Raw genomic sequence first — 27059 nt, forward strand, 5'->3', positions numbered from 1 at the left:
ATTTAAAAGCAGCATGCCCAATCTTACTGTTATGTGAGATAAATTTTATTTTAATCCTAATTGTATATTAAACCTTTTTAGTTTAGAATTAAAGTAAGAGTAAAGGAAATTTTCCACACAGCAAATAATACTATAACAGGAACTAACTTTCCTTATTCAGAGTTTGAACAAATAATGTCTCCATTAGAAGAAATTACTTTTTATAATTCCATGTCAGGTGAGCCTTTTATGTGTTTTAGACTAAGTAACAAATACTCTATTTTAGAAGAGAGGCAGTACAGGGAAGCATTTGAGGGCCTGGACTCAGAACCAGACAGATTGTGTGGCTTACTAGCTTGCAATCTTGGGCAAATTACTGAACATTTCTGTACCTCCATTTTTTGGTTTAAAATGGGGGTAGTAATAGTATCTACCTCATAGTGTTCATAAAGATTAAATGAGCTAATATATACAGAGTGCTTCAAAAATGCCTGATAATATAGTTATGTAAATTGGTTATTGTTATTAATAACTACATGATATTGCCTTTTTATTTTTTTATTTTTTATTTTTTATTTTATTTTATTTTTTTTTTTTGATATTGCCTTTTTAAATGACCTAAACTTTTATGGTAGATTGCTTGTAAAACTAGCCCCAATTTCCACTTGCCCATATGTTCACCATCTTTGCAGCTATTTATGTGCAAAGAGTGTGAAGAAAGTCTATTTCCTCCTGGGCTGATCTTGTAACTTGCTTTGGACAAAAGAATGTGGTAGAACTGATGGTGTGCCAGTCTCAAGCTTAGGCCTTTAGAGGATTTTTATGCTTTCATATTTTCTCTTCAAGTATTTCTGCTGCTACTAGCCTGTTAGTTGATGAGAGATGCACATAGTCCAATCATCCTTGTAGCTTCAGTTAACTGGCAGCCAATTACCAGACATGTGAGTAAGACCTGCCTAAACCAGCCAGCCTCCAGCTGACCTGCCAAATGACTGCAGGTACGTGGGTGAGTCCAGCTGAGATGAGCCTAGTCCAGATCAGCAGAACTGCCAGCTAACTCATAAATGCTCATAGTTTTAAGGCATTGAGTCTTGAGGTAGTTGTGGAGCACTAGTTGGCTGATTAAGCCATTAATAAATGAAAAGGAAAGAAGGCTTCATATCTCAGTCCCAATATACTAAATCATGCTGTTTCCTAAATGTACACAATGATTCTTTAGGATTATTTTTGCTGGTGAATAACAACAAAGCTAAAATCAGAACCAGCTCACATCAGAATGAGCAAATAAACTATAGGTATAATGTCTCCTCAATCAGTCAATCCCAAACTCATGGCAGACATTGCCAATAAATCACAGATCTCAACAACATAAATGTATTAAATCAACATATTGTGCATCTTAAACATTCACAATGTTACATGTCAATTACATCTCAATAAAGCTGGAAAAAAATCACAGATCTCATTTTGGATAACTGTCACCAACCAGAGTTGGCACTTAATTTAGCTGGATAATATGAAAAATAAATAACTTTCTTACCTTGCTTTTATAGTAATTTCAAAATTATTAAAGTTCTTATAACCAATGAAACTATTTTCTGGTTCTATTGAGATAGAAAACTGTGGCAACACTGAAAATAAAAAGGAAAAGGCAATATTACCACTTAAATTAGAGCAGCCTTCTGTCTGGTAAAATTGATATAACATCAACACAACATCCAGCTGTAGTCATCATCATTATCAGGGACAACAACAACAATTACGACATCACTGGGAAGTCTCCTACTCCACCAATCGGAAGTCAAGCCATCTATCTATGTATCAGAAGCACTTTGTTTATATTTAGATTACAGCATTTATTATAGGCAATTGTTTATTTCCTTGACTAGAGTGTGGATTCCTTGAAAATAAAATGTTCTCTATATATCTTTGTATATCTTCCCCTCTCATCCTTCTCATAAGTCTTAAATATAATAAATGCTTATTAAATTAAAATAGAAAATTCCTGCTTATTTAACATTCCCTTTTTTGTCCAGTAGATAAAATCCACCCAGTCCAAAATTCCAGCATAAAACTCTGACTTTAGTCAAGAAGAGAGAGTTTATGCCCAGCCAGCGTGGCTCAATGGTTGAATGTTGAACTATGAACCAGGAGGTCACGGTTCGATTCCAGTCAGGGCACATGCCCAGGTTGCAGGCTTGATCCCCAGTGGGGGGCATGTAGGAGTCAGAGGACCAGTGATTCTCTCTGATCATTGATGTTTCTATCTCCCTCTCCCTTCCTCTCTGAAATCAATAAAAATATATTTTAAAAAAAGAAAAGAGAGTTTATAATGAACTATAAGAAATAATACCCATGCAAAAGTAAAAACTAGAGCAGAAAGGAGTTGGGTTATCCCCGCTTTTCTTTTCTTTTTTTCTTTTTTTTTGATTGCCCAAGAGAAAATACTATCACCGGTTGAAATGCCACTGTTTTCTCTTTATACTTCCTCAGACTGTGTACCAGGGCTTCTGGATTCTAATTCTATTAACCTACACAGCAGTTAATAGAAAATTGGGTGATTGAGTGACCCTGATATTGTGGACATAGACTGGCAAACAACTGTAAATGAGATAGTTAGCTACAGATACGGTTCATGTGTTTTCTGGATAGTGAAGGCTAGAAGTAAAAGCACAATGCAATTTTCTACTCTAGGCTGTGTTCCTATGTTATCAAAGATCCAGGTAGATGTGCTCTCTCCAGGATATGAAATGCAAGAAAATATTTCACCCTTTCATCCATATAGCAGGGACACTCCTGTCAACAGTGATATATCAGTGAGCAAAATTGACACAAACCCTGTCCTTAATGAGCTCACAGTCAAGCAGGGAAGACAAGCATAAGCACAGATAAACACCTAAGCCACAGTTATGAAAACAGATATGAAGAAATACAGAGACTCCTACTCAGGAAAGAGAATTCAGGGAAAGCTTTTCTGAATAAAGGCTTTTCAATTGAGACTTGAAAGGTGAGTAGGAACTGGCTAGGCAATGAGGGAGGGAAAAGTGTTGTAGGCAGATGGAATATCATGCACAAAGTACCCACTGTTGGAGGGAAGCAAGGGTGAGAGTGGTATAAAATGAGGCTGAAGAGGAGGCAGGCCAGCTCAAATTAGAGATTTTGATTTGCATTATAAATGGAATGAGGGATTATTGGGGACTTTTCAATAGTGATATAACATGATGAGATTTGCATTTCAACATTATTTTGGCTAAAACCAAGGGGGAAGAGTTTGGAAGCAGAGATAGCAATCAAGAGGCTTTGCAGTAATCCAGGAGAGAGCTTGTTGATGAATAGATGAGGGTGACCACAGATAATAAGAGGTGTATGAATTTTAGATATACACAGAAAGCAGCAAAAACACTTGGAGTAAGGGAGGTTGGTTGTAATTATATGTATTGAGAGTCTATCATCTTTACTTATTTATTTATTTTTATTGATTTCAGAGAGGAAGGGAAAGGGATAAAGGGACAGAAACATCAATGATGAGAAAGGATCATTAATCGGCTGCCTCCTGCACATCCCTAGTTCATAGATTGACACTCAACCACTGATCCACACTGTCTGGGCAAGCCTATAATCCTTAAAGTTGAGTTTCATTATAACAAATCTGTTTTCACTGTTGTGTTTAATTGTTAAATTTGTGTGTTTATTTTACATATTAAGAGTTTCATGGGGAATTAAAAATGATTTCAAGAAAGTTAAATTGGATATTAGAGCACACAAATACTCTAATAAACAACTATTAAAAACTGAAAGATTAATCTATTTATACATTAATTATTAGTCCTTTAATGTGATTGATTTCAAAATAAGAACATCTTTAATTTCCAAATAAATATATTAGGGATTTGTGAACCAGAAGAAAAATAGCATTGGACTAGAGGTAAGGAAATCCAATTGCTGTCCTTGTTCCGTCACTAATTGGTTGTAATGACCTCAGTAAATCATCTATTAGTCTTTCTGGGTTCCATTTACCTCATCTCTGAGTAAGTTTCTCCTAAAATCATAACTTGGAAAAATACCTTCACTAGTCAAGCTCCTCAGGAGGCTAGGACTCTTCAGGTTCTATGATGAGGAACAAAAGTCCAGAGAGGTTGGTGTGCTTATTCAAGGTTAAAAGAGCATGCTGAAACTAGAGCCTAGGCATGGGGACAATCACTCTCACCCCCTCCACCAGTACTTCTGACCATATCAGTAGGTTGCCTTTTCTTCAGGGATTGAGTTTACATTAAAGTCATTAATGAAAATAATTATTGCAAAAGCATTAACTCTTTATAGCTAAATTTTTAATTGTCAAAAATTACCATATTCTTTAACTTCAAAATATGCAGTTCCAGTTGTTGAAAAGTCCTCTTTATATTTAGCTTGAATTTTCCACATACCATATCTGTGAAAGCAAGATATTTAAAATTACATAAGTGTTCAAATATTTTTAATTTACCCAGCAGAAATCTAATCAATTCTTGTTTTAAGGAGGGAAAAGTAAGTCAATATAGTCTAAGTGATATATTTTATTTGCAATAAATGGAAATAGCTAGTGTTTTGGAGATATTAGACACTGTTTAGTAATTAGTTTTTCATATGTTGTGTTATTTTTTCAGGTACTTTATCTTAATATTGTCAATAGCTTTGAATTGAAGAGCTTGTGATACTTGAGAATTTACTTGATTTTGGAGCTTTATTATATTTTTAATATAATATTGAAATCTACACTATAGTAGGACATTCATAATAATGTCTCTAGAAACATATAATTCGGGTCAAGCCCATCCAGATGATAAGATTCACACCTCATGTATAAGAAGCTATAGCTGGAGACAAAGTATGGCCTGTTCAAAGAGGAAAATTATCTGGGTTTAATTAAAAACCTTCAGTCAAAAATATTTACTGAACACTGGATTAAACACTGTAGATAAAAAAAAATAAACACGATAAAAGGGTCTGTCTTCATAGACCTAACAGTCCATGGGATTTCAAATTTTTACTTTTCCATTTATTAGCAGATTGAATACTTGGGAAAGTTGCTTAACCTCATTTGTGAAATGGGAAAGACAATATCTACTTTGTGTACTGGTTATCAATCAATACATTGAATATTATCATCATCATTAATTCTATGTGCCTGTTATGTTGAAGTGCTGGAGATAAAACAGTGAACAATAAAAACACCATCCCTGTTCTCAAGGAGTTTACAGTCTAGTGGGAATAAAAGGCAAGTAAATAATTAAATAAATAATTGTAAAATTGAAATAAGTGCCACTAAGGAATAGAGAATAAAAGAAAGAGAGGGACTACATTAGATCATGTGTCCGGGACTAACGTCTTTGAAAAGGGAGCATTTAACCTGTTTTCTACAGAATGGGAAGAAGCCAGCTTTATGAAGAACACGGTAAAACACTATCTAAGCAGAGGAAACAACATGTGCAAAGGTACAAAAATACTGGCCATGAAAAGCTACCATGGTTGACACATAATCTGTCACAGAGCAAATGGCACAAGATGAAGAAATTATAACAGTTGGAGAAATGATAATAGTTGTAAAATAGGTTCAGTTCTGTGCTACAGAGTATGTAATATTTTCAAGAAAGTATACAATTTAAAAATTATCCAAATTATTTAAATTCTCCAATTTAATCCAAATTTCTAGATAATCTTCAGTATAGTAAATTAACTGTAAACTACCTTCTAGAGAACAAAGCAAAAATTACCATAAAAAGATTTTTACTTTAAAGTAATTTGGCCATTTATAGGTGCACCTATCTTATTTGTCCTACTCTAAACAACTTGAAGGCAGGAACTGTGGATTCTTCATTCCTATTTTATATCTCTCATTCCTCTTGTACTTTGCACATACTAGGAATGTGTTCACTAAATATTTTTTACATTGGATTCTGTTTAAACACATTCTTAAATCTTTTAACATGACGCCAAATGGGAGAAATAGCTCCAAGAACATCCTCCCTCTTGAAATATGATAGTCTATGCAGAAAAGACTACAAATAGTAATATATTTATAACTTTCAGAGCAAGGCACGGGACCACACTAGCCTTTTAGACTGATAGTCTATTTGATTTTCTTAAAAGATGGAAGGTTGATGGTTTTGATCTTAAAAAAGAAAGAAAGAAAGAAAGAAAGAAAGAAAGAAAGAAAGAAAGAAAGAAAGAAAGAAAGCCAGCCAGCCTGGGGTCTATTTTTTCCTCTTCCAAAGTTTAATTTCTATGTGTAAAGAAAATTGATGAGAAGTATTGGGAAATTCTCCTCTCCCCTCCCTCAGAAATTGAGTCTAGCTTCTCACTACTCTTTAAAAGATTTTGCATATCCTCATTTTTTCCACAGTAGGTTGCTTCATTTGACTGGTGATCTGCCTCACCACCAAAAGTTCCAGATATGTTTTTTTAAAGAAAACTTTATTAACAAATATTTTTAAATACCTAGGATTAGATGGAATCTTGAAGTCAGGAAAAGAGATAATTCCAGTATAATCACTTTCTTCTACAATGTCAACTCCCGATCCTTGAGGATCCTTTGAATAAAAACAAACAACATCAAAGCACATAAACCGAATTTTAAAAATTAACTGATTATATTATATTTGATCTACAGAAATATTTACTAACAAATATCCATGCCTTCAAATTAAATATGAAGGAGAAAGATTATTTAAATGTGTGGAAGGCAAATATGGCTCATTTAAGCCACGTCCCTCCTCTCTTTTTGGACCCCTTCTCCCTCTCTTGACACACACACACACACACACACACACACACACACACACACACGTATAAATCAGTTTCCAGGTATCCTAGTCTCAGTTATTTAGGTGAGATTCAACTCTATCTAGTATAACTAAAAAAACAAAGTATAGAAATAACTGATGTTATAATTAATCAAATGTGAACTCATAGGCTTTATAGATACCAAAATCTATAAAATACATTTATTAGCTAGATACTTTATAGTTGCAGTATGGTCATTTTGAGCTTGATAAAACATTCAAATTAGTTAAACAAATTTTAAAGTTTTCATAAAGCTTTCCCATAAGCTTCTTTTTCTGTGTGGGCTTGGAAATTATTTAAATGAGGTTTCTTATTTTCTTTGGACTACATCTAGAGGTCCATTTTGAACTTAACCCAGAAATTTACCACTATATGCCATGACTGTGAAATTAATGGTTGGATTTTTGAGGTTTTTTTTTTTCTTGAGTTGCAAAGGTCCATTTTGAAAAAGAATTAGAATTGAGGCAAAATATCTTCTAGGTTGATCTTTATCCCTGCAGTCCTTTGTACACTGTGCTTCTTCTAAGATGATCTCTCTCAAGAACTATTTTTGTTAGGGGCAGAAATAGAATAGTGGGGAATAGCTATAGTTATAAAGAATATTAATCATGCTCTGTTAACCGTGATTGTTTTGTTCTGATTAAAGAAAGCATGCTCTGACCTGGCTGGGAGTTGTATGCCCCGGGACCTGGGAGTTGAACTCGAAATGTGGTCCATTCTCCTTATCGGAGAACTGCCTATCATCATGGAAAGATGAACAATTTTGTTGCCAAAACAATGGAATCCTGGGCTGTAACCACCTGGAAGCACCTACCCTTTGTAACCGCTAGCCTGCATTGTCTGTAATCTGTAACCATTTTACCCATTCCTAATCTTTGTCCTTCTACCCAATATAAGCAACTTGTTTATAGGGGGAACGAAAGGGAGTGTGTGGGACAGATTTCTGTGGATGACCATTGCTCTCCAATGTTGCTGGCAATATTGGAAAATAAAACGCTCATATATGATTCAATCCTGTCTCTGCTTAATTGGCTCAAGTAGTGACAGGCAACCCAGACCCCTTCACTGTCGGGTTTCACTTTCAGGACACTTTCTGCATGCTGACTCTCCACTGCTCTAGGATCAAATTCCTCAATCCTGTCTTCCTGGGACAGCTCTTACACAGGACAACTGGCACCCACTCTTCCTTGTGTGGTGTCAGGATTCTACATCACTCAAGTGCAACCACCGAGAGGGGTAGAAGGTAGAATCAACAGCATCTGACCACATGCTCTAGTATTTTCTGACATAAAAAGGGTATTTGAGCTGACTGCCTCTCCTTAGTTCTCTTCCAGACTTCTGACATCAGTCAGCCAGTTTATGTACTATCCCCATTTCTTACTGTCATAGCTACATTCATGCTATATATTACCATGGGAAGTTCTTCATTATTTTAAAAAACCCTATGGCTATTCCTTTCATTAAGACCCAGCTTAAGATTTCCTTTACGTATTCAATTACAGAAAAGGATTACATCATCCTTCAATCTCACCCCTATTTTGTCTTCCCTCTGAGCTTATGTGTCATTTGTCCTATTGTACAATTAGGAGAAAAGGTGCTGCAGCCTATAGTGAAGGGCCATTACTAATACACCTATATTGTTAATAAGTAACTGCTCATCTTTACCTCATGATTTAGCACTATTTTTCATGTGTTAGTATGTTAGTTATTAAACTCCAAGGTCCTCAAATGTAAATTTCATTGATTATAATTCTTTATCTTGAATTGTACAAATAAAAAATTACATAATAGATATTCAATTAATTCTTAGTGATTGACTGATGTTCTTAAAGAAAGAAATCACGAAGTATATATTTAAATGATTTAGTTTAAAATCGTTGAGGTTTCATTTTCATGGCTTCTTTACACATGCCAATTTTAGAGATATAGACATACAATGTTATATTCACAGAAAGTGTTCAGTCACCATTTACTGAGCACTGAATGAGTTCATATGGCATTGGGGTAGGGTTATGAAATAATGTATCTTATCCTAAAAATGAGTTAAATTATTATTTAAATAAATAACATACTTACTATGAAAGTTAAGACAATTTCTCTTTTGGCTGGCTTCAAGTCATCATTCAGTGAATAAACTCTAACCTTTACTGTAAGAATAATTGATAGCATCAAAAACTCTGTTAAACACAAGGGTATTTTAGTTTTTTAAACAATAATCATTCTTTAAAAAGATGAATCTCATTAAAATAAATCAATACATGGTCAATACACGAAAATCAATTTTTGAAAGAAAGAAAAAGTTAGTCTGCAGATATATAAATTATTAATGAGTCCTTTCTTTTAAAAACCTGTGTCCACATAATTTCAAGTGTTAAAAAGCTCTAAGTAGTGTCAATTATCCTCCGCAGGGGAAGAAGTACCTTATACTCTACCTGATTGTTCTGGAGTGTAAACAGGTTTGTCTGTTTGAATGAAGAGAAATCCATTGTCATAGGTTATTGGCATTTTTTTTGATTTTGAAAAATGCTTTGATAAAACATCCAAATACACATGTGGAACTTGGTTTTGTCCTCCAGGCAATTGTTTGGGTTGTATCTGTAATAGAAATGTTGATAAAAAAAGAACATAATAGTTTTAAGGTTATAAAATATTCGGATTTTCTAAATACCACTGTAATCTCATTAGAAAGAGAAATAAGTATGTGTATTTAATCATTTTAAAAACAGTAGGGGAGACAGAATGGTAAATAAATTTTGCCCAAAGCCCTTCAGTGTTAAATATCATAACCAAAATTTAGTTTTAAGCAATTAAAAATATTTCCTAAATGTTATATGCATTTAGTAAAACTAAGCTATTGAAGCTCTCTCTTTGTTAAAAAAAATATATATTTTTATTGATTTCAGAGAGGAAGGGAAAGAGAGAGATAGAAACATCAATGATGAGAGAGAATCATTGGTTGGATGCCTCCTGCACGGCCCCTACTGAGGATCGAGCCCACAACCCAGGCATGTGCCTTTGCTCGGTAGCAAACCCAGGACTCTTCAGTCTACAGGTTGACGGTCTATCTACTGAGCCAAACTGGCTAGGGCTCTCTTTCACTTCATCAGCTTGCTGGATTAGCTCATGGTCTCCATTTCTTCCCTTCAACATCCTGACTGATGTCTGGACACTTTGTATTATATCTATATCCTCTATTCCCACCAGTTGAGCTGCATGCTTTCCAATATTTGTAAGTAACTGTAATTACCCAGTTTACGTTGCATGGTATGCAAATTTAATACATAAAAAGTAATAAAAGAAAGATAAATGCTTCTCCGAAAACTAGGCTTTGACACATAGGATAAAAGTTAATCACTAAAATCAACTGCTTGAAATTACATATGTGAGAGTACTGAAAAAGTTTAGAAAACAGTAACAAGCTAATAAGATTCTGCACTCAGGTTCTTTGCAAGTGTCTTTAAGTACTTTGTCCACTTCAAAGAAACAGAAACTGTGGAACAAAGATGATTTATTAAAGGTGTGGCACATAGTAAATAAGATTTGGCATTCCAATCAATGGGTCTGCACATGAAGAAAAGACCTTGGCACAATATCAAACAATTGGCAAATAAAGATACATTATAATGTTAAGATAAAATTAGACGCTTAAGATATGCACCAATATTTATGATTTGTCTACCTTAATCTCCTTTCCAATTAACTAAGTTAGCACTGTTTAAACAGAACTCACTTTTAAGAAAGAGTGGTATAAATGAACCTCAGAGCCCGAGCAGTCTTTTATTTTTCTGGTTCTTGAATTTTTATTGTAATTTAAAATAATATTTTGGTTATATTCATTCACGTTGCTAAATAAATAAGTATGGAAAATTATTTTTAGTTGTCAGAATTTTTAATAAGAAATGAGTTGAAAGCACCTTTCTAGCCAAGCTATAATAACTTAATAGGAGAAAAGTTATTTGATCAAGGTTTTATTTTATTTTATTTTATTAACTATAGGTTGTCAATCAGAGCTATTTACTTCAGTAACCAATAATTTATTCATTTTGGAAACTATAATTGTACAGTATTGGAATTTAAACAAACAAATGTTCAATAGCATCTATGGCTTTCTGTAGGCAATGCATTATAGATCAATATGCATATCATATTTCTCTATTTCTCTCTAATGATAATTTTCACAGATAATAAGTATTTTTTATGTATTTTTGAATATTTACATATTAGTACAATTTTATTTTCCTATTTAGAATTTTCTCTTTCCTTCATATTATTAGTGACTGACATACATCATTTAATAATCACACAAAGATATAATGTTATAAAAGATCAAATCTCTATGTTATCAATATTCAAACTTTGAACACATTTAATTGAGAATATTTTATATGTTTATAGAAAATAAAAGATAAATACATACTGTTAAGATTGCAGAGTTTTGGAATTTATTTTCTGTGGATAAAGTAACAGAGGCTGAAGCGTAACTAATTTTTTTATCTGGATAACTTTTAATGGAGATTGTTGCATCAAATGCTTCAGTGTATCCATAAACTTGAATTACAATATTTTCAGATGCTCCAACACGAAGTACTTTTGGTGCTGATATGACATACCTGTTGAAACAGGAAAAGAGAAGGATCAGTACCTCTATATGACATACTTTGTTATACTTCTGATTTCTTCATCTCACTTGAGACATTCAATTTAAAATAGGCACATTTTCTCAACTTAAAAATAATTTTTTAATTAAAATTTATTTGTGATCTATGGTCATTTCAGCATAGTCTACAAAAAAGAAATAGCTTGAAATCCGGACTTGAAAAATAGCACTGGAGATTTAGTTAACATTTAGGAAGGCAGTAATAGCACCTTCTTGAGCTACTGCAATAAAGAAAGACTTACTGGTGTTGACTAGAACATGTAAATAGGGTCACTATTTTTGCCCAAAGTAGAAAAAAGCAACAGTTACCAATGATTGAATTCCAGTGCTGCCACCTACTGGCTGAGTAACCATGCTAAAGTCACTAACCCTCTCTGAGACAAAAATAACTTAACTGTGAAAATATCACCTTCTTTACCAGGCTGAGGTAAGGATGAAGTGAGACTATGTACATGAAAGCACTTAACATGTTTAGTACTCAATAAATGTTAAGATTCATTAATTTCACTAAATTATTTGAAAGGAAGTAATCTTAGAAGTACTGGTGTTATACTAGTGAGTGGATTTTTAAAAAAGATAGAATAAAAGTGAGTTTGGGAGAATGCATTTGAAAATGCAAATAGTTACAGAGTCCTTAGAGACCAAATAATCACAACCATACAATAATAATGATAATAACAGTAACTGAGTAGTTGTCATATATGAGTGTCTGTATTAGCACTTTATATACAACTAGAGGCCTGGTGCACGAAATTGTGCAGGGGAGGGGTCCCTAAGCCTGGCCTGCACCCTCTCCAATCCAGGACCCCTCAGGAGATGTCCGACTACCAGTTTAGGCCTGATCCTAACTGCCCTCCCCTGCTGGCCTGATCACCCCTAACTGCCCTCCCCTGCTGGCCTGATCACCCCTAACTGCTTTCTCCTGACAGCCTGATCACCCCTAAGTGCCTCTGCCTTGGCCCCCACCACCGTGACTTTGTCCAGAAGGACATTCAGAAGACATGTGCTCTAATCAGCATATTACCCTTTTATTAGTATAGATTCTTTTAATCTTTACAACAAGCCAATGACGTAGATACTATTGTTTTCTTATTTTACAAGTGATAAGAGGTTAATTTGATTGAGGTCACCTGACTTATATGTGAATGAAAGACTTTATATTCAGATCTCTCTTGTTGTGTTAAAGTGTGGTCAAAGTTACAAGCTTTGTTCACAGCCCCAGGCTGTTCCCTCAGTTTTATTTTTCATGTGATTTATACAAGAATGAATATGAATTATATGTTTTTGAAATAAAATTTTTAATGTGTGATTTTTTTCATTGTTTATTAAAAGAAAACCTATAAATATAAACCAGGTTATTAATTATATCACAAAGTATATAGTTTGAATAGTGAAAGCTACTACATAGAAAAAAGTGTCTATTCTACTGCATAGAAAAAAGAGTTTCAATCCATAAGGTGATAATGATTGAGACCTAAGAGCTCATCACTTCAACTGGCAGAATTATTGCAGGCTCTTGTCAAAATTATGACATTTAAAAAGTCTTTTCAAATCAGCAAGTGTTTAGTAACAATGAAACTAATTTGGAGGCAATTAACTCCTTTAGACATCTGGCAGTTCTACATGACAACTAATTTGGAACCATTTACAGTCAAATTATGAAAGAGAGAAAAGAATCTCCGGACTTCCAACCGTCATCTGATTTCCCCAAGTGCTTACCCAGAAATATCGGAAAATAAGAAAACTTTAGCTTTGATGATAATAAGGTAAATATACAGAAATGTTACAATGTGCTAAGTACCTTTTTAAGCACATGATACATATATAAATTCACTATATATAAATTCACTATATATTGCTACCACCACTGTCTGAGAAAAGTCTTATTATTACCTCTATTTTACAGATGAGAAAACTGATAATTAACTTGCCCAAGGTCACTCAGCCAATAAGTTACAGAATGTGGAGTTGTTCTCAAGCAGCCTGTTTCCTGAAGTAACACTTTCAATTGCTGTACTACACTGAATTTATCAAGAGCTTTGCAAATCTAGAAAAAAAATATGTATTAATTTCAGTATTCTTAGAAATTTTGTATTTTATGTTTTAATTTTGAATTGTCTATGTGGTAGTGGTGGGGAAACATAAACTACTCAGTGTTGACAAATCCGTAAAAGATGGCTTTGGAACCACCATTTTTCCAGATTTTGGTCCATGCTGATTTATCAGTTGCACAGTCTAATCCAAAGAATTTTGCACTTTTAAAATTTTCTTTCAATAGTTGCAGAGGATCAAGCCACTCAGCTTGCAGGGGGGCAAAAATGTCAGTTTGGCCTCTACCTGGAATGTTCTTTCCCCAGATATTTGCAAAGACTGTTCCCTTCCTTCAAGTTCTATATGAGTGCCTTAGAGAATGGTGACGGAAAAAAATAAAAAATAATAATTTTAAAAAGAACCTTCTCTGTCTACATTTTCAAATAGTTCCTCATCATTTTTGTATCCTATTACTCTCCTTTACTTCTTTCTTCATAGCATGAATAATCAATCACCTGACCTTATTTATTCATTTATTCATTGGTTCATTCATTATTTGCTTCTCCCACTAAAATGCAAGCTGTATATAAATTTATGAATTTAATTGACTGATGACCATGTTGTAAATGGTACACTCTCACTTTTTCAAGAGAAAGAGAGGCAATGCTTATTAAAAGCCAGTACAGTGTATAGGAAGAATTCAGAATCCTGGTCCTAGTTCTACCAATCTCAAGCTCTTTGAACTTCAGCCACTTGTCTTTCAAAAATGAATAAATAAAAAATACCAAAGGTACTGGGGTGATTGTAGCAATGCAAGGAAATCAGATTTATGAGAGCCTAAGAACACATTTATATTCATAATATAGTTTACATATTTATACATTTATGATAAATGGAAAAAAATTAAAATGGTAAAGAGGAGTCCTTAATATTAGTCCTGCTTCTGTTTCTCTTTAACAGAGTGACTTTTGGTAAGTCACTTTCCCTGTCGCCACTTATCCTCATATGTGAAATTAGTAGGTTCAATTAGATACTCAGTTCCTTTTCAATAATGTTATTTCTAGATATGAATCACTATTTTAAGACATAGTTTAAAATATACAGTATTTCAATAATAACACTAACCATTGTGAAGAATGAGCTTGTAAATATAAAAATAATTACAATAGTTTTTCAAATCACTGTATCAGAATTAACCCCCAAGTAACCCTTGTTTAATTATGCACAGTATTTAGAAAACAATGCACTAAATATAAATAAGCAATAAATGACAAGAAAGTTTGTCATTTAGAGATTATTTTGTGCTTTTTCAAAGTGAAATTTGAATAATCACTTATGTAATTAAAAAAAAAGCAATCCCGTAAAAGCTGTCATGTTGTTAGCTATTCATCAAATCAAAATACTTCCATGAGTTTCTTATTCAGATGAGAATATTCACTTGGTATTCTCAAAAGTAGAAAGTAATTTTTGAATTAACAAAGTTAACTGATTTTATTTTTCACGCATCACAACTAAGATGCATTGAAAATCAAGATAGGTCCTTTTACTTACGTTTGTTCCTGTCCCCAACATTTCCCCAGGAAGATTAAAAAACAAAGTATGCCCCAAAGACCCATGGCTGGAGACAGCAGTAAACCATGGGTATAACCTTTTTTTTGAAGTTACTCTCCTTTTAAATAAACCCAGCTAAAAGAATTTGAGTAAATTAGTTTACTGGTTAATTATTAATGTAAGAAAGAAAGACTTCTAAGTTGGAAAAATAAAATCAGAACTGAAGCAACCTTTAATGCCCAGGTATAAAAGTAGGCAATATTTCATAGGGATTTACACCTAGAGAATTTATTTTAATTAATACAAAGAAAGGAATTCTAACATGGGAGTTTGGAACTGCAATGAATGGCTTAAAGCTAGAAACCAGTAAGTCACACTGCCCTTGGCCTTTCCTCTTTTGGCCAGGGTAACTGCTCTGCCATTACATCATCTGTGAGCACCTGGTTTAGACAGGGCTCACTCAGTGGTCTTTTTAGAGAAGTCCTGAGCAATACTGTTGTTAGAATTGGGAATCGCCTAGTGATAAGCTGAATCTGCAAAGGAAATCTATGGAATAGTTCTTTGGTCTATCCCAGTCTAGAAAAGAAGCTAAACATTAGGTGGAGGAAAGATTGTGATGGGCAATGAAAATGCCACGTTGAGCAGGCCAACATCATTCTTTAGGAAATAAGTAGCCAGTCAAAAACTTTAGTATTTAGTAGGGAATGACTATCCTTCAGTATCTATTAATTTGTACACCACAAATACAAAATTTATACCCATTCAGACACAGAATATTTTTCTTTAAAAAAAACACACAACCTCAGGTTAAATCTTTCAGTGAGGATCTTAATGTAAGAGTTCAGGAAAAACAAAGCTTCTTATAACAAAGAAGTTTAGTAATTAATTTAGAATGAAATACAATTTTATCTTTAAGATATTATGATATTTTATGTTCATTATAAAACTTTGAATTCACTACCTTCCTTATATTAGCAATCATTTCTATTTTAGTACATAGTAAATACTCTATTTTAAAATAATAAAACAAATTTCTCTAAACATTATTCTGTAATTCAGATGTTTTATGGTCACATTAGCATTCCTTGCTTTGAATTAATAAGGTTCTATTTTATAAATCCTTTAATACTGAATTCATGAGGGAAAAAAGGCACACAAAGGAAATTTGATATACAAATATCACTAAAGGTGTTTCTTGCATATATTATTAAAATGGTAAAAATATGCCACTATTGTCTGATCATCTAGCCCATTTGTTTCAAAAGAATACCTGTGAAATGATTAAACTGGGTTGTGAAAGATAGGTCAAGTTAAAACAAACAAGGTACTCTTGCCGTCATTTTCGGGAAAAGATATTAGGAGAAAAGTGAGAACACTTAAATCATCATAGATGATATATGTATGTTAAGTGCAAGTTTTTTGCTTGTATTATAAAGTGAATAGTGATGATAATGGTTTCTCAAATAGAAAACTTTTTAAAAAATGATGAATCTCAAAGACCCTTAATAGAACCAAAGTTCAACAATTTACAGATTCTCACCAGTGTTTAAAATTTTTATCTGCCTTTTAAACATGGCTCAGAGATGAATTCTTCTTTACATTCTAAAAATGCTGACCTTTGGGGAGTCTTTGGCTTTTATACAAATCTGCATCTCTAAAAGAGGAGAAGCTAGGTCTGGCAGAAACTTTGGTCGTCACCTGACCTTCCTGCTAATGCTACCTCAATTCTATGCTGATGATTGAGCACAAATGGCTTCACTTAGTTTACAAGGCCACCTCCTGACCTGGGTCCCACTTGATTCTCCAGCTTCAGTGTTCCCATTCTTCACTGCAAGCAAGAAGCTGAATTACTTATTCTTCTTTGAGGTCACCACAACATAATGGTGCTCCTGGGATAATAAATAGCCAAATACTATTACTACTATGCTTAAGCTATTTATATCCTTAATTTGCCATATCATCAGAAACATGGTTTAGATATGGATTGCTGCTACCAGCACTGCAGAACACAGACTACTCAGTGCTTGACCATAACACCACGTGAAAGAGAATTGGGGGCACAAACTATGTCCAGTTGTGGAGCCTTATAAGATTAGTCACTTGACTTCCTATGTATTTATACAAATTTTAAAAGACATTGAGCTACAAAAACTTTTTGAAACAAAATCTTACACAAAGTCTAATGTATAAAGTAAAAGTGTGTCAGTGTGGGGTGGCCCTGCTGTCTGCCTGTCTCCCTAACATGTACCCACAGCTGGACCTTCAGGTAGATCAATGGGAAACCTGGGGTCCCTGGATGCCTGGTTTAAAAACATTGACTTAAAGCACCAAACAGCTTATTCCCAATGATCTTATTTTACTTGGACCATTCCCTTTTACTTCACTCTATCAATAACTCTAAATAAAGCTTGAAATTAGTTTGTTAGTTGATCAGGCCAAAGGGTAAACCAATCTCTTTTCATCTTGTGCCCAAGATCCACTGCTTTAGCTGCAAATTAAAATTCCTCTCCCAAATGACTTGGGCTATCAACACAAAGTCTTCTAAAAGCCCCTGTTTCTTCACAATCCTCTACCTATATTTCACATCCAAGACCCTGGTATCTCAACATCAAATAGGGAATTCACACAGACTGCATGAGCCCTGGTAGAGGATAATGGAAAAGTGAACACTCCAGATATGTACTCCAGAAAAACTTTTACACATATGCCTAAAAAGACTAGTATAGAAATGCTTTCTGTAGCATTATTTGTGATAAGAAAAATTTGGCAGAAACTTAAAACAGCAGAAAAATGACAAATACATTACTTTATATGCATACAATGGAAGGCAATGCTGGTTGATTAAACCAGCTTGCAGAATGACACAAAGAGCATAATAACATTTATATAAGTTTAAAAACATATAGAGCGAGAGATCAACCAAAGGACTTATATGCAAGCATATAGGCCTAACCAATGGACACAGACAACAGGGAGGTGAGGGCATGAGTGGGGGGGATGGGGGATAATATGGAGATAAGGACACATATGTAATAACTTAATCAATAAAAAAAGAAAAAAAGAAATACACACACACACAAAATTTAAAAAAATAAAAAGCTTCTGCACAGCAAAAGAAACTATCAACAAATTGAATGGGAGAACATATTTACCAAGGTACACCTGATCAGGGCTTAATAAAAACAACAACATATAGAGCAATGTTACTGTCTATAGACATTTCCACTGGTAGTAATAGCATACACATATAATGGTGAAAAGCAAATACTAAGTCAGGATAAATTTGTATGGGAAGGGACGCAGAATATGGGGGTAGGAAGCAGGTCTATAGAGTGCTTCCAATCCATCACCTTTTGTTTTAAAGGAACATCTGAAGTCAGTATAGCACTATCTCACAAATAATTCAGTAGAGTTTAGAGGTAGATATACTGGTATTTGATAGGTTAGTTGCTGTACTTTTCTAAAAGTTTGAAATGTTACATTTTTTTTAAAGTATGTTTTGGAGTGAGGAAACTTGAATTCAAATTCTGGCTCTATCTAACTACCAATGTGATCCTGGTCAACTTAATGAAATCTTGGAACCTCCCTTTCATCATCTGTGAAATCAAATTTAAAAAATGCCTCATAGCGCTGATGGGAGAATGAAATGAAACATGTACAAAGTCTTTGGCTCTGAATTTGAACCTGAAGTAGCATGAATTTGAAAATATTCACTATTTTTATTATTACTGGTTTAAGGCATATTAATAATCGTCTACTCTTTATTTTTTAAAAATATTTTAATTGATTTTTAGAGAAAGAGAATGGGAGAGGGAGAGAGAAATATCTATGTGAGAGCGAAACATTAATCGGCTGCCTACTGCACACCCCCTACCAGGGGTCAAGCAGCAACCATGGGCACATGTGCCCTGATTAGGAATTGAACTGGCAACCTTTTGTAGCACAGGAGGACACACAACCAACTGAACCACATGTTCGAGGGCTGTCTATTCTTTATTTTTAATATGTGCATTGGATCATAGAAATCTGTATTTAATTCAGTTTTACTCTTTGGGAAAGAAATCGGTAAGTTGCCTCCTGCACGTGCGCCAACTGGGATTGAATGGGCAACCTAGATTGAACCCTGACTGGGAATTGAATCCACAACCTTTGGTGTATAGGATGATGCTCCAACCAACTGAGCCACTTTGCCAGGAAGGATGAAAAAATATCTTTATCATTGAGCCCAGAAGAATTTTTCCTCCCCTTCTTTTATTTGTTTGTTTGCTGTCGATTAAAAGTCTGGGATTTGATGACTGACCTCTTAAGAGTCCATCTAATTGTTGCATCCTAACATTCTTAGTGAGCAAAGGAGCACAAAAAGGTTCCCATAGACCAGGCCCTTTTCAGATGGCATTACGTGGCTTTCTCTTGTTTATGGCATCGATTGCCGTTAGCAGATTATGTGTACTCTACCTCTTTATCTCATAAGCTATAAAAGGTCTTTGCTCAGAAAGCTCCTCCTCACTCTGACTGTTATGTAAGATGTTGTTGAGGCATTTTCTTACTTCCCTGGCATTGGTGTAGTAATTCACTATCTTAGCATGCCCTACAAACTCCAGTGCATTTTAATAGATACTATACAGATTCAGACATAGAGGACATTTTCCCAACTTTTGCAGGGCTTATCCAAATATTGACAACACATTGTATCCTAACTCCTAACATGTATTAGTTATTGCAATAATTAACTTTCATAAATTGTCTCTAATCTTTACAACCACTCTGAAGGGTATTATTACTCTTGTGTGACTGAGGAAGAAACTGAGGCTCAGAGAAATACAGTGACTTGTCTCAGGGCACACATCTAGTAAATTGTAGAGAAGGGGAGTTACGCTGGGATCAGCAGGGAAAAGAGAGAGAGATACCAAACCAGGCTGTAGTCTTACCTTCTCTTTGACACCTTCTCCAGCTATTTTGTTTGGTTTTCCATTTTAAAGACTCTTGAAGAATTTATAGCCTGGTCCACATATTTTGATTCTTCTTTATCTACTATTGTACATTCTGGCAAAGGTTCAAAGGCACAAGAAGGGATTAAGTGTCATATAAGTGAAGAACTTAGTCTGACTTATGTCTGATTCTCTCTTCCTCACAAGGTGCTGGGGTAAGACTGGCTAAAGTGACAAGCAGGCAAATGGCAGATGGGGGAGATTATCTGAAAAGACTGAAGGGAAAATCCTGAGAACACAGTGGTTCAGAGCTAAGGATGGATGGATTTGTATTTTTAAGTCCCGAATGGTAACTGAAGCATCATGAAGAAGAAAGTTGTTGCTCAAACTATTCTTGGAAGTCACCAGAGTAGTGGGTTGGAATAGCATGTCCCAAAAGTCCACTTCAGATTACTAAATCAGTATTGGAATAGGAGAGGATTTCTGAGTAGAGGGTGTGAAGGAAGTGGAAAATAACAAGATCAAAATAGAAAATCAAGTATTCATAATGGAATGCAGTTAAGCACATTTTCTTCAGAGAAAGCAAAGTGACAAAAATGAAAGTGCCCACCATCTCTTTATCTCTTATTTTTATAACCTCATTGAAGCTGTCCTTTCTATATCTTACACCCTCTAACAGATCAAACTGGACCCATTAACTCCCTCTTTGGCTCCACTATCCCACACTTTTTCAGATACTCTTACTTCTTGTTCAACGAGTTCTCTTATCTAATTCTAATTACTACTCATCCATACATATCCACTGGTCCAGTGGCCACATGTGGTAGCCAGTCTCCAAGATGGCCCTCATGTCCTGACCTCCCTGATATTCATGTCTTTGTATGATTCCCTCCTATATTGTATTGGAGTTGGTCTATTTGATCAATAGAATAAAGCAAATATAAAGGTGTGTGACTTCTGAGGTTAGGTCACATAAGACATTGCTGTTCCCGCCTTGCTCTCTCTTGGTTGCCTACTCTGAGGGAAAGCAGACACCATGTAGTAAGGACATTCAAGAAGCCTAGGGAGAGGCCTATGTGGAAAGCCTTGGAGGCCTCCCGCCCAGAGCTTGTGAGCGAGCCACCATGGAGGTAAATCCTCCAACCCCAGTCACGCCTTTCGGTGACCACAGCAAAGCTAACATCTTGACTGAAAAATCATGAGAGAACCCAAGGCAAAATAACCTAGCTAAGTCCTTCCTGGATTCCTGCCCATAAAAACTGTAGAAAATAAATTAATGCTTGTTGTTATTTTAGCCCACTAAGTTTAGGGGTAATTTTTTTTTTTACATAGCAATAGTTAACATGTATACTAGTATAGCTGTTGCATTAAAGATAAAACTTTCACGAAAGTCCCTTGCATTCACTCCCACCACTAATGGGCATTTGCTCCTCCTTGGTCATCAATACTCATAATTTAATTTGCAAGTGTACTTTGAGTTCATAGAGAACAGCAGGCTGATAGGCCTACTTGAAAGCACCACCTGCTGCTCGTAATTTAACAGCACCCCAAAGCAGGCTGGAATAATTGGTGCTGCCTTTCCATAAGTCCTGACTTCCCATTTTATGTCTCTTCTGTGAATTAGCTTATTTCCTGGAGATAACAACACCTGCCTTGCAGGTGTTATTTTCTGAGATAACAATACCATTCACAGGAATGGTGAAATGTGATATCCCTGAGCACTGAAAATCATATAAACATGTAAGAAGTTCTTAGGCTTATTCTTTCTAGCATCTTATCTTTCCTACATTATCAACTCTGTTATTTCTGCCTGTAAACATGAAAAAGGCTCCATTAATAGGAAATAAAATTAGATATAAAAATCTTTCAGTGGATTTTTTTGCCCCAAATCACTCATCAGCCCCCTCAATTTTCTTTTCCCTTATTCATCCACAGAACACACACACCCCTCCCCGCTGAATGCTTCATGGATATCTTTATGGAAGTTAGATAGGAAGAAAATAAATAAATGAAATGATTGCCCACAGCAAAGGCCACTTGATGTTGGTTGGCATGATTTTGCATTATTATTCGACAGAAACTGATGTTCAAAAAGGATTAAAAAGAAGAAAGAAAGGAACAAAGGATGGAGGGAAGGAGGGAAGAAGAAGGAAGGAAGGAAAGAGGGAGAAAAAGGAAAAGGCCAGAATCACAAAGAAAGAAGTAGCCAGGGCCATCTATACAATTTGAGAGTCCCAGTACAAGATGAAAATGTAGACCCTTGGTCCCTGATCTAGTTTCTAGTCTCTGGATAACTTATTAACCCTTTAATTTTTTAACCCTGTTTCCTTAAATTTCTGTATTTTGCTTCTTTATTAAACCAGCTTGGGTAAATTTGAACCATGTTGAATAAATGTCCAAAAAAGGCAAATCTATAGAAACAGAGTAGATAGTGATTGACTGGAGCTGGAACTGGGAATGGGGATTACATGCAAATGAGCTGATCAGGGTGATAATTGTATTATGGTGCTCTTGAGAATGTCGCAGTGGAGACAAGCCAGACTAGACAGGGTTGAGATGTAAGGCAGTGAAGACAGCATGTCCAGACAATGTGGCAGACTGGAGAAGTGGGAATTGACAATAGTCCTCTTTGAGCAGCAGGACTAGGTGACTGGATGTGCCCAATAGGAAGAGTCAAGGATGACTCCCAGGTCTGTGGCTTGAGCAATTAATGATATGAGATACTTATGGCTGAGACGGATTATATTGGAGGAGGAGGAGCAGTTTTGTTTGGGGGAAGAGATGTGTGGACATGTTGAATTTGAGTTGCCTCTAAAATGCCCATGTGGGGGCATCGAGTAGGCAGGGGAATAGTAAGCTTTTCTCTGTCTCCCACTTTCACCATGGCAATCTCCATCGCAGACAGCACCTTCTTCACCTCTGATTCACCTGTCAATACAAACTTATCTTACCTCTTCTAGAAATTTCCTTCTAGTTCACTTCTTTTCCTGATGCTATTTTGAATTTGTTCCCTTTTGATGATATCTTTACTATCATTACAATGAGATTTGGGAAGGATTAAAAAAAATAAGTTATTTACTAGTAGTTCTCTCAGTTCCCTTTGTAAAGACACTTTTCCTTTTGTAATTAATAAGTAATCTATGGGGTGATATTTTGAGAGCAAGTGAATATCTTACCAACAATATTTCATGTAATGGTTTTAATATCTATTGATAATCTTTGTCCGAATCAAATATGTTGAGGGCTGTAAGACGGCGATTTCCAAATTAGGTGATTTCATCTATAGCAGCAGGAACTCTTTTGAATAGAAGAGCTTTCTCTTTTGTAGAAATTCAAGTTTGTGAGTGTGTGTATGTGCGTGTGTGTGCTTTTTTTTTTTTAGCATGGTGATTGCCAGAGGGAAGTGGGTTGGGGGATAAGGATCTTTTGGGCAAACAAGCTGTTAAGATTTCAGGATTATGGGAAAAGAGAGGTAGGGACTGTAGTGGAGATTTCTGGAGATGGTGCAGCCTCTGAGGGTGACATGGTCCAGGGTATAAACTTAAAAAAATGAAAGGCTGGAGTGGAGGCAGGCGTCCTGGGTGATAAAGTTTTTTTTTAAAAAAACAAATTCACTATTCCCCTGACACCCAGGGCAGTATCTGCTAAATTCTCTTAATCTGTTGGCTATATGGTGAAATGCAGCACTTTTAGAAAAGCCCCAACCAAAGTGTCCTGAAAACGCTTCTTGCTTTGGCTCCCCTGTCACCAACCACACCTCACAGAACGGTCGCCGCCCGGAGCCCCAGGCTCGCCTCGCTCCTCAACCGCGGCGCCAGCTGGAGCCCAAGCTGCGCCCGCTCAGCGGTTCATCCACCTCTGGCCTGTTGGTCGCTGAGGAGAATTTGCCTCAGAAAAGGTGAGCGGAGAAGCGCGCGGCCAGCCTCGCAAGTTCCAGGCCAGACGACCAGCATCGGAAGTGCGGGGACTCGGCGACAGCTCCAGGTCGTCCTCGGGCCCCTGCGTGAGGCGTCCGCAGCTCCGCCGCAGGGACAGGTGACCGGCTCTCCCGCGGCACCGCAGGAAACCGGGTCTCCCTCTGGCGCCGCGCACCAAGCCTCTCGCGCAAGGACTCCCCACGCCTTCCCGCGCCTGAAGCGACGGCGGAACTGGCGGCGGGAAGCCCCACCCCCACCACAGCAGGGGAGGGGCGTGGTCGCGGCAGGCCCCGCCCACGCCGCGCGCTCTGCCCCAAGGCAACCGGCACAACACAACAAGATGGCCGCCGCGCCGCTAGGCACCTGAAGGGAGTGACGGGCGCGCCTCCGCCCGGCCTCCTCCCGCGGGCCCGCTCGGCTTGGCTTCTCCGCGCTAAGTGCCAGGTCTGGTCGTAGGAGTTCCCCGGGATCCAGACAGAAAGGTGGGGGCCGGCGGCAAAGGCGGGAAGGCCGGGACCAGCTCGGGATGGATTCGGGGCGGGGGCGGGGGCGTGTGCTTGGGAACTGGGATTGGACGTGAAGGAGGGGAGGGCGTGGGGAGGAGGGTGAGGCGGGAGGTTTGGTTGAGGAGGGAGGGAAGGAGGGAGGTCTGGAGTGGGAGTGCGGGATGGTTGGGGATCCGGGCCCGGTGTGCGGCGCCGGCACCGAGAGGAGGAGGGGGCCGGGTGGCAGGGGTAACGGATGGTTTGGGCGTCCTGACGAGTGTCATGGTAACAGGCGAACTACAGTACATGGAAAAGTGGGATATTGGGAAGAAATGTGAAGAGGAGGGTTAAAAGAGGAGCGATTTTTGAAGTAAAAACTTGGTTCAAGTCTTGATGCTGTCACCTCATGTTTCCCTTAACCAGCTCTGCCTGTGACTTTGGGCGCCTTAATTTTCCTGAGCATATGTTTTTTTCTTTTGTAAAAAAATAAATAATAATTGCTAATGACTTTTGAGTGTACGGTACATGTCAGCTTCGGTTCTAAATTGTTCGCATGTATCAGCTCATTTAGAACTTAATTTGTATGAGGTTACCATCCCCATTTTAAAAATGATGAAACCAAGGATCAGAGAGGTTAAGTAATTGCCCCGATTTCACACAGTATGGAATTTGAATTTAGGCCGTTTGGTTCCAGAATCCACTCTTAATTCTTAATGATGCACTGCTTCTCGTACATGAGGTTAATCATTCTGATCTTATGCAGTATCTGCAAGGATTTAAATTCGGTATTGTCTTTAGAGTCCTTAGAACAGTCCTTTCTTCATTCATTCAACAACTACTTATTGTGCACCAAACAGTAGACAGAGTTCCTGCTTAAACTCTAGGAGAAGAAACAAGCAATAATATAGTAGTTCCACAATAATAATTTAATTCTAATTGTAAGGTGTTATAAAGGAGGCCACACCCTAGTGGGTTTGGCTCAGTGGACAGAGCATTGGCCTGAGGACTAAAGGCTCCCTGGTTCCACTCCTTCAGTCAGGGGCATGCACGTCCCTCAGTTGCAGGCTCAGTCCCCAGCATGCTGGAGGCAACCAATCGATATGTCTCTCTCACATCAATGTTCCTCTCTGTCTCTCACCCTCCCTTCACTCTCTCCAAAAAATTCAATGGAAAAATATCCTCGGGTGAGGATTAGAAAGAAAAAGAAAAGAGACCACTTTGTGCAGAGACCATGAATAACAGGAGGATAAAATCCTGCTATGCATCCTGAGTGTGTAGAAACCCTGTCTTCTCAGCTCTGTATCATTAGAGCCAACCACCGTTCATGGAGCAAAAAGTTGCTCAATAAAAGTGGATGACTGAATAAATAAATAAGGTGTGGGAAGCTTGGGTCTTAGAGTACCTGAGTAGAATGGAGAGAGATGTGAGAGGTTAATTCAGGATGTTAATAGGCTAGAGAAGGATGCAGAAGTCAGGGTGTTAAGAGGGAAAAGCAAGCAGCTAGATCATTATGTTGGGATGAAGAGGAATAGGTGGGGGTTGGTTTTCTTTGAGAAGAGAAATAATTAGAGTATTGGAATGGATTAGGGTGTCAGAATATTTGCTGGGATGAGCATTTTGGGAAATCAGGGTATATATGAGCAGTTTGGGAAATCAAAATGGATATAAAAGTGCTGAGGCAGAGTACTGAAAAGAGCTATAGAGAAATAATGGAGGAGAATAATACAATGTTAGAGAATTGGGACAGAATTCATGGGAAAATTTAGCAATCAGAATGGGATGAAGGATGGGAGGCAGAGACCATGTATAACAGGAAGATAAAATCCTGCTGTGCATCTTGACAATTGCCTTTGGAAAGAAGAGGAGCTGGATTAGAGACTTTGGAGAGGAATGGCAATGAGGACAAGAGAAAGTTAAAGAGTAAGCATATTTAAATGGGTCCAAAGGTATGGAATAAAGTAGAATTGTAGGGAAAATATTGAGATGCGATTAAAGGGCTAAGGGATGTAGTGGGGAGGGATATAGAGGTCAAGAAATGGGCATGGATATCCGCATTTTGGAGTGGACTGGGAAGAGATGGAAGGCTTGGGGATTATTGAGGTCTGCCTCATTTAGAGAAGATCAGAGAAGATGGAAATTAGGAATGTTAGGAAAGGCTGGATAGAGGTGGCAGCGTGCTCTCTACCAAGCTGTGAAGGATGGGATTGTTAGATCAAGGCAAGTATCTGAGTCTTAGAGTGACACGATGAGTAGTGTTTTGTTGCCTTGCCATATGATTCTGATTATCATAGCACTCCAGTGGCTTTCTCTTGCTCTGCAGACTACCTTGAGTGCCTTCAATATGTGTTTCCAGTTCTGAATTTTTGTTTGGTTTTATTTTCTTTTTGTCCTGCCTCTTCACACACTCTAGCCCTACCTCTCAGCTCTGTCTTCTCTGTTCTATTGCTTGGTCTTTGTTTATGTTATTGCAAACTACATCTTAGGGCCAAGCAACCTTCCCATCTCTCCCTTAAAATTGTAGTTCAAGATTTACTATCTCCAGGTGGTAGCCTCTGAAATAATGCTAGCCACGTGTGGGCGCGCACATACAGTGCGATTGAAACTTCGTGGCCCATGCACAGAAGTTGGTATTTTGTGGAAGAGCCACACTCAAGGGGCCAAAGAGCCACATGTGGCTCATGAGCCGCAGTTT

The 27059-nt window shown here is 36.9% G+C and overlaps 2 protein-coding genes across 9 annotated transcripts in view; one reads left to right on the forward strand and one right to left on the reverse strand.

The window, feature by feature from the left end:
* Window positions 1-24081, reverse strand: part of C5 (complement C5) — a 98599-nt gene extending 74518 nt beyond the window's left edge. Inside the window, exons 1-8 of one of the 2 annotated variants that reach the window (XM_036329886.1) lie at window positions 23723-24081; window positions 19966-20080; window positions 11216-11408; window positions 9231-9393; window positions 8875-8945; window positions 6454-6545; window positions 4326-4408; window positions 1520-1610 (exon numbers count right to left, since the gene is read on the reverse strand). In XM_036329886.1, the coding sequence (XP_036185779.1) occupies window positions 1520-1610; window positions 4326-4408; window positions 6454-6545; window positions 8875-8945; window positions 9231-9303 (410 nt within the window). In that variant the 5' untranslated portion in view covers window positions 9304-9393; window positions 11216-11408; window positions 19966-20080; window positions 23723-24081. Of the gene's footprint in view, window positions 1-1519; window positions 1611-4325; window positions 4409-6453; window positions 6546-8874; window positions 8946-9230; window positions 9394-11215; window positions 11409-15037; window positions 15138-19965; window positions 20081-23722 lie in introns of those variants that run through there. The other variant, XM_036329885.1, reaches the window with a different exon arrangement.
* Window positions 24082-24207: 126 nt separating this feature from the next.
* CNTRL (centriolin) overlaps window positions 24208-27059 on the forward strand; it is a 78510-nt gene continuing 75658 nt past the window's right edge. For all 7 annotated transcript variants that reach the window (XR_004971161.1, XR_004971162.1, XM_036329884.1 and 4 more), the window contains exon 1: window positions 24208-24364. The gene's annotated coding sequence lies outside the window, so the exon portion shown is untranslated. The remainder of the gene's footprint in view (window positions 24365-27059) is intronic.

Source organism: Myotis myotis, unplaced genomic scaffold (assembly GCF_014108235.1).
Source record: "Myotis myotis isolate mMyoMyo1 unplaced genomic scaffold, mMyoMyo1.p scaffold_m19_p_12, whole genome shotgun sequence".
NCBI classification, from domain to species: domain Eukaryota; kingdom Metazoa; phylum Chordata; class Mammalia; order Chiroptera; family Vespertilionidae; genus Myotis; species Myotis myotis.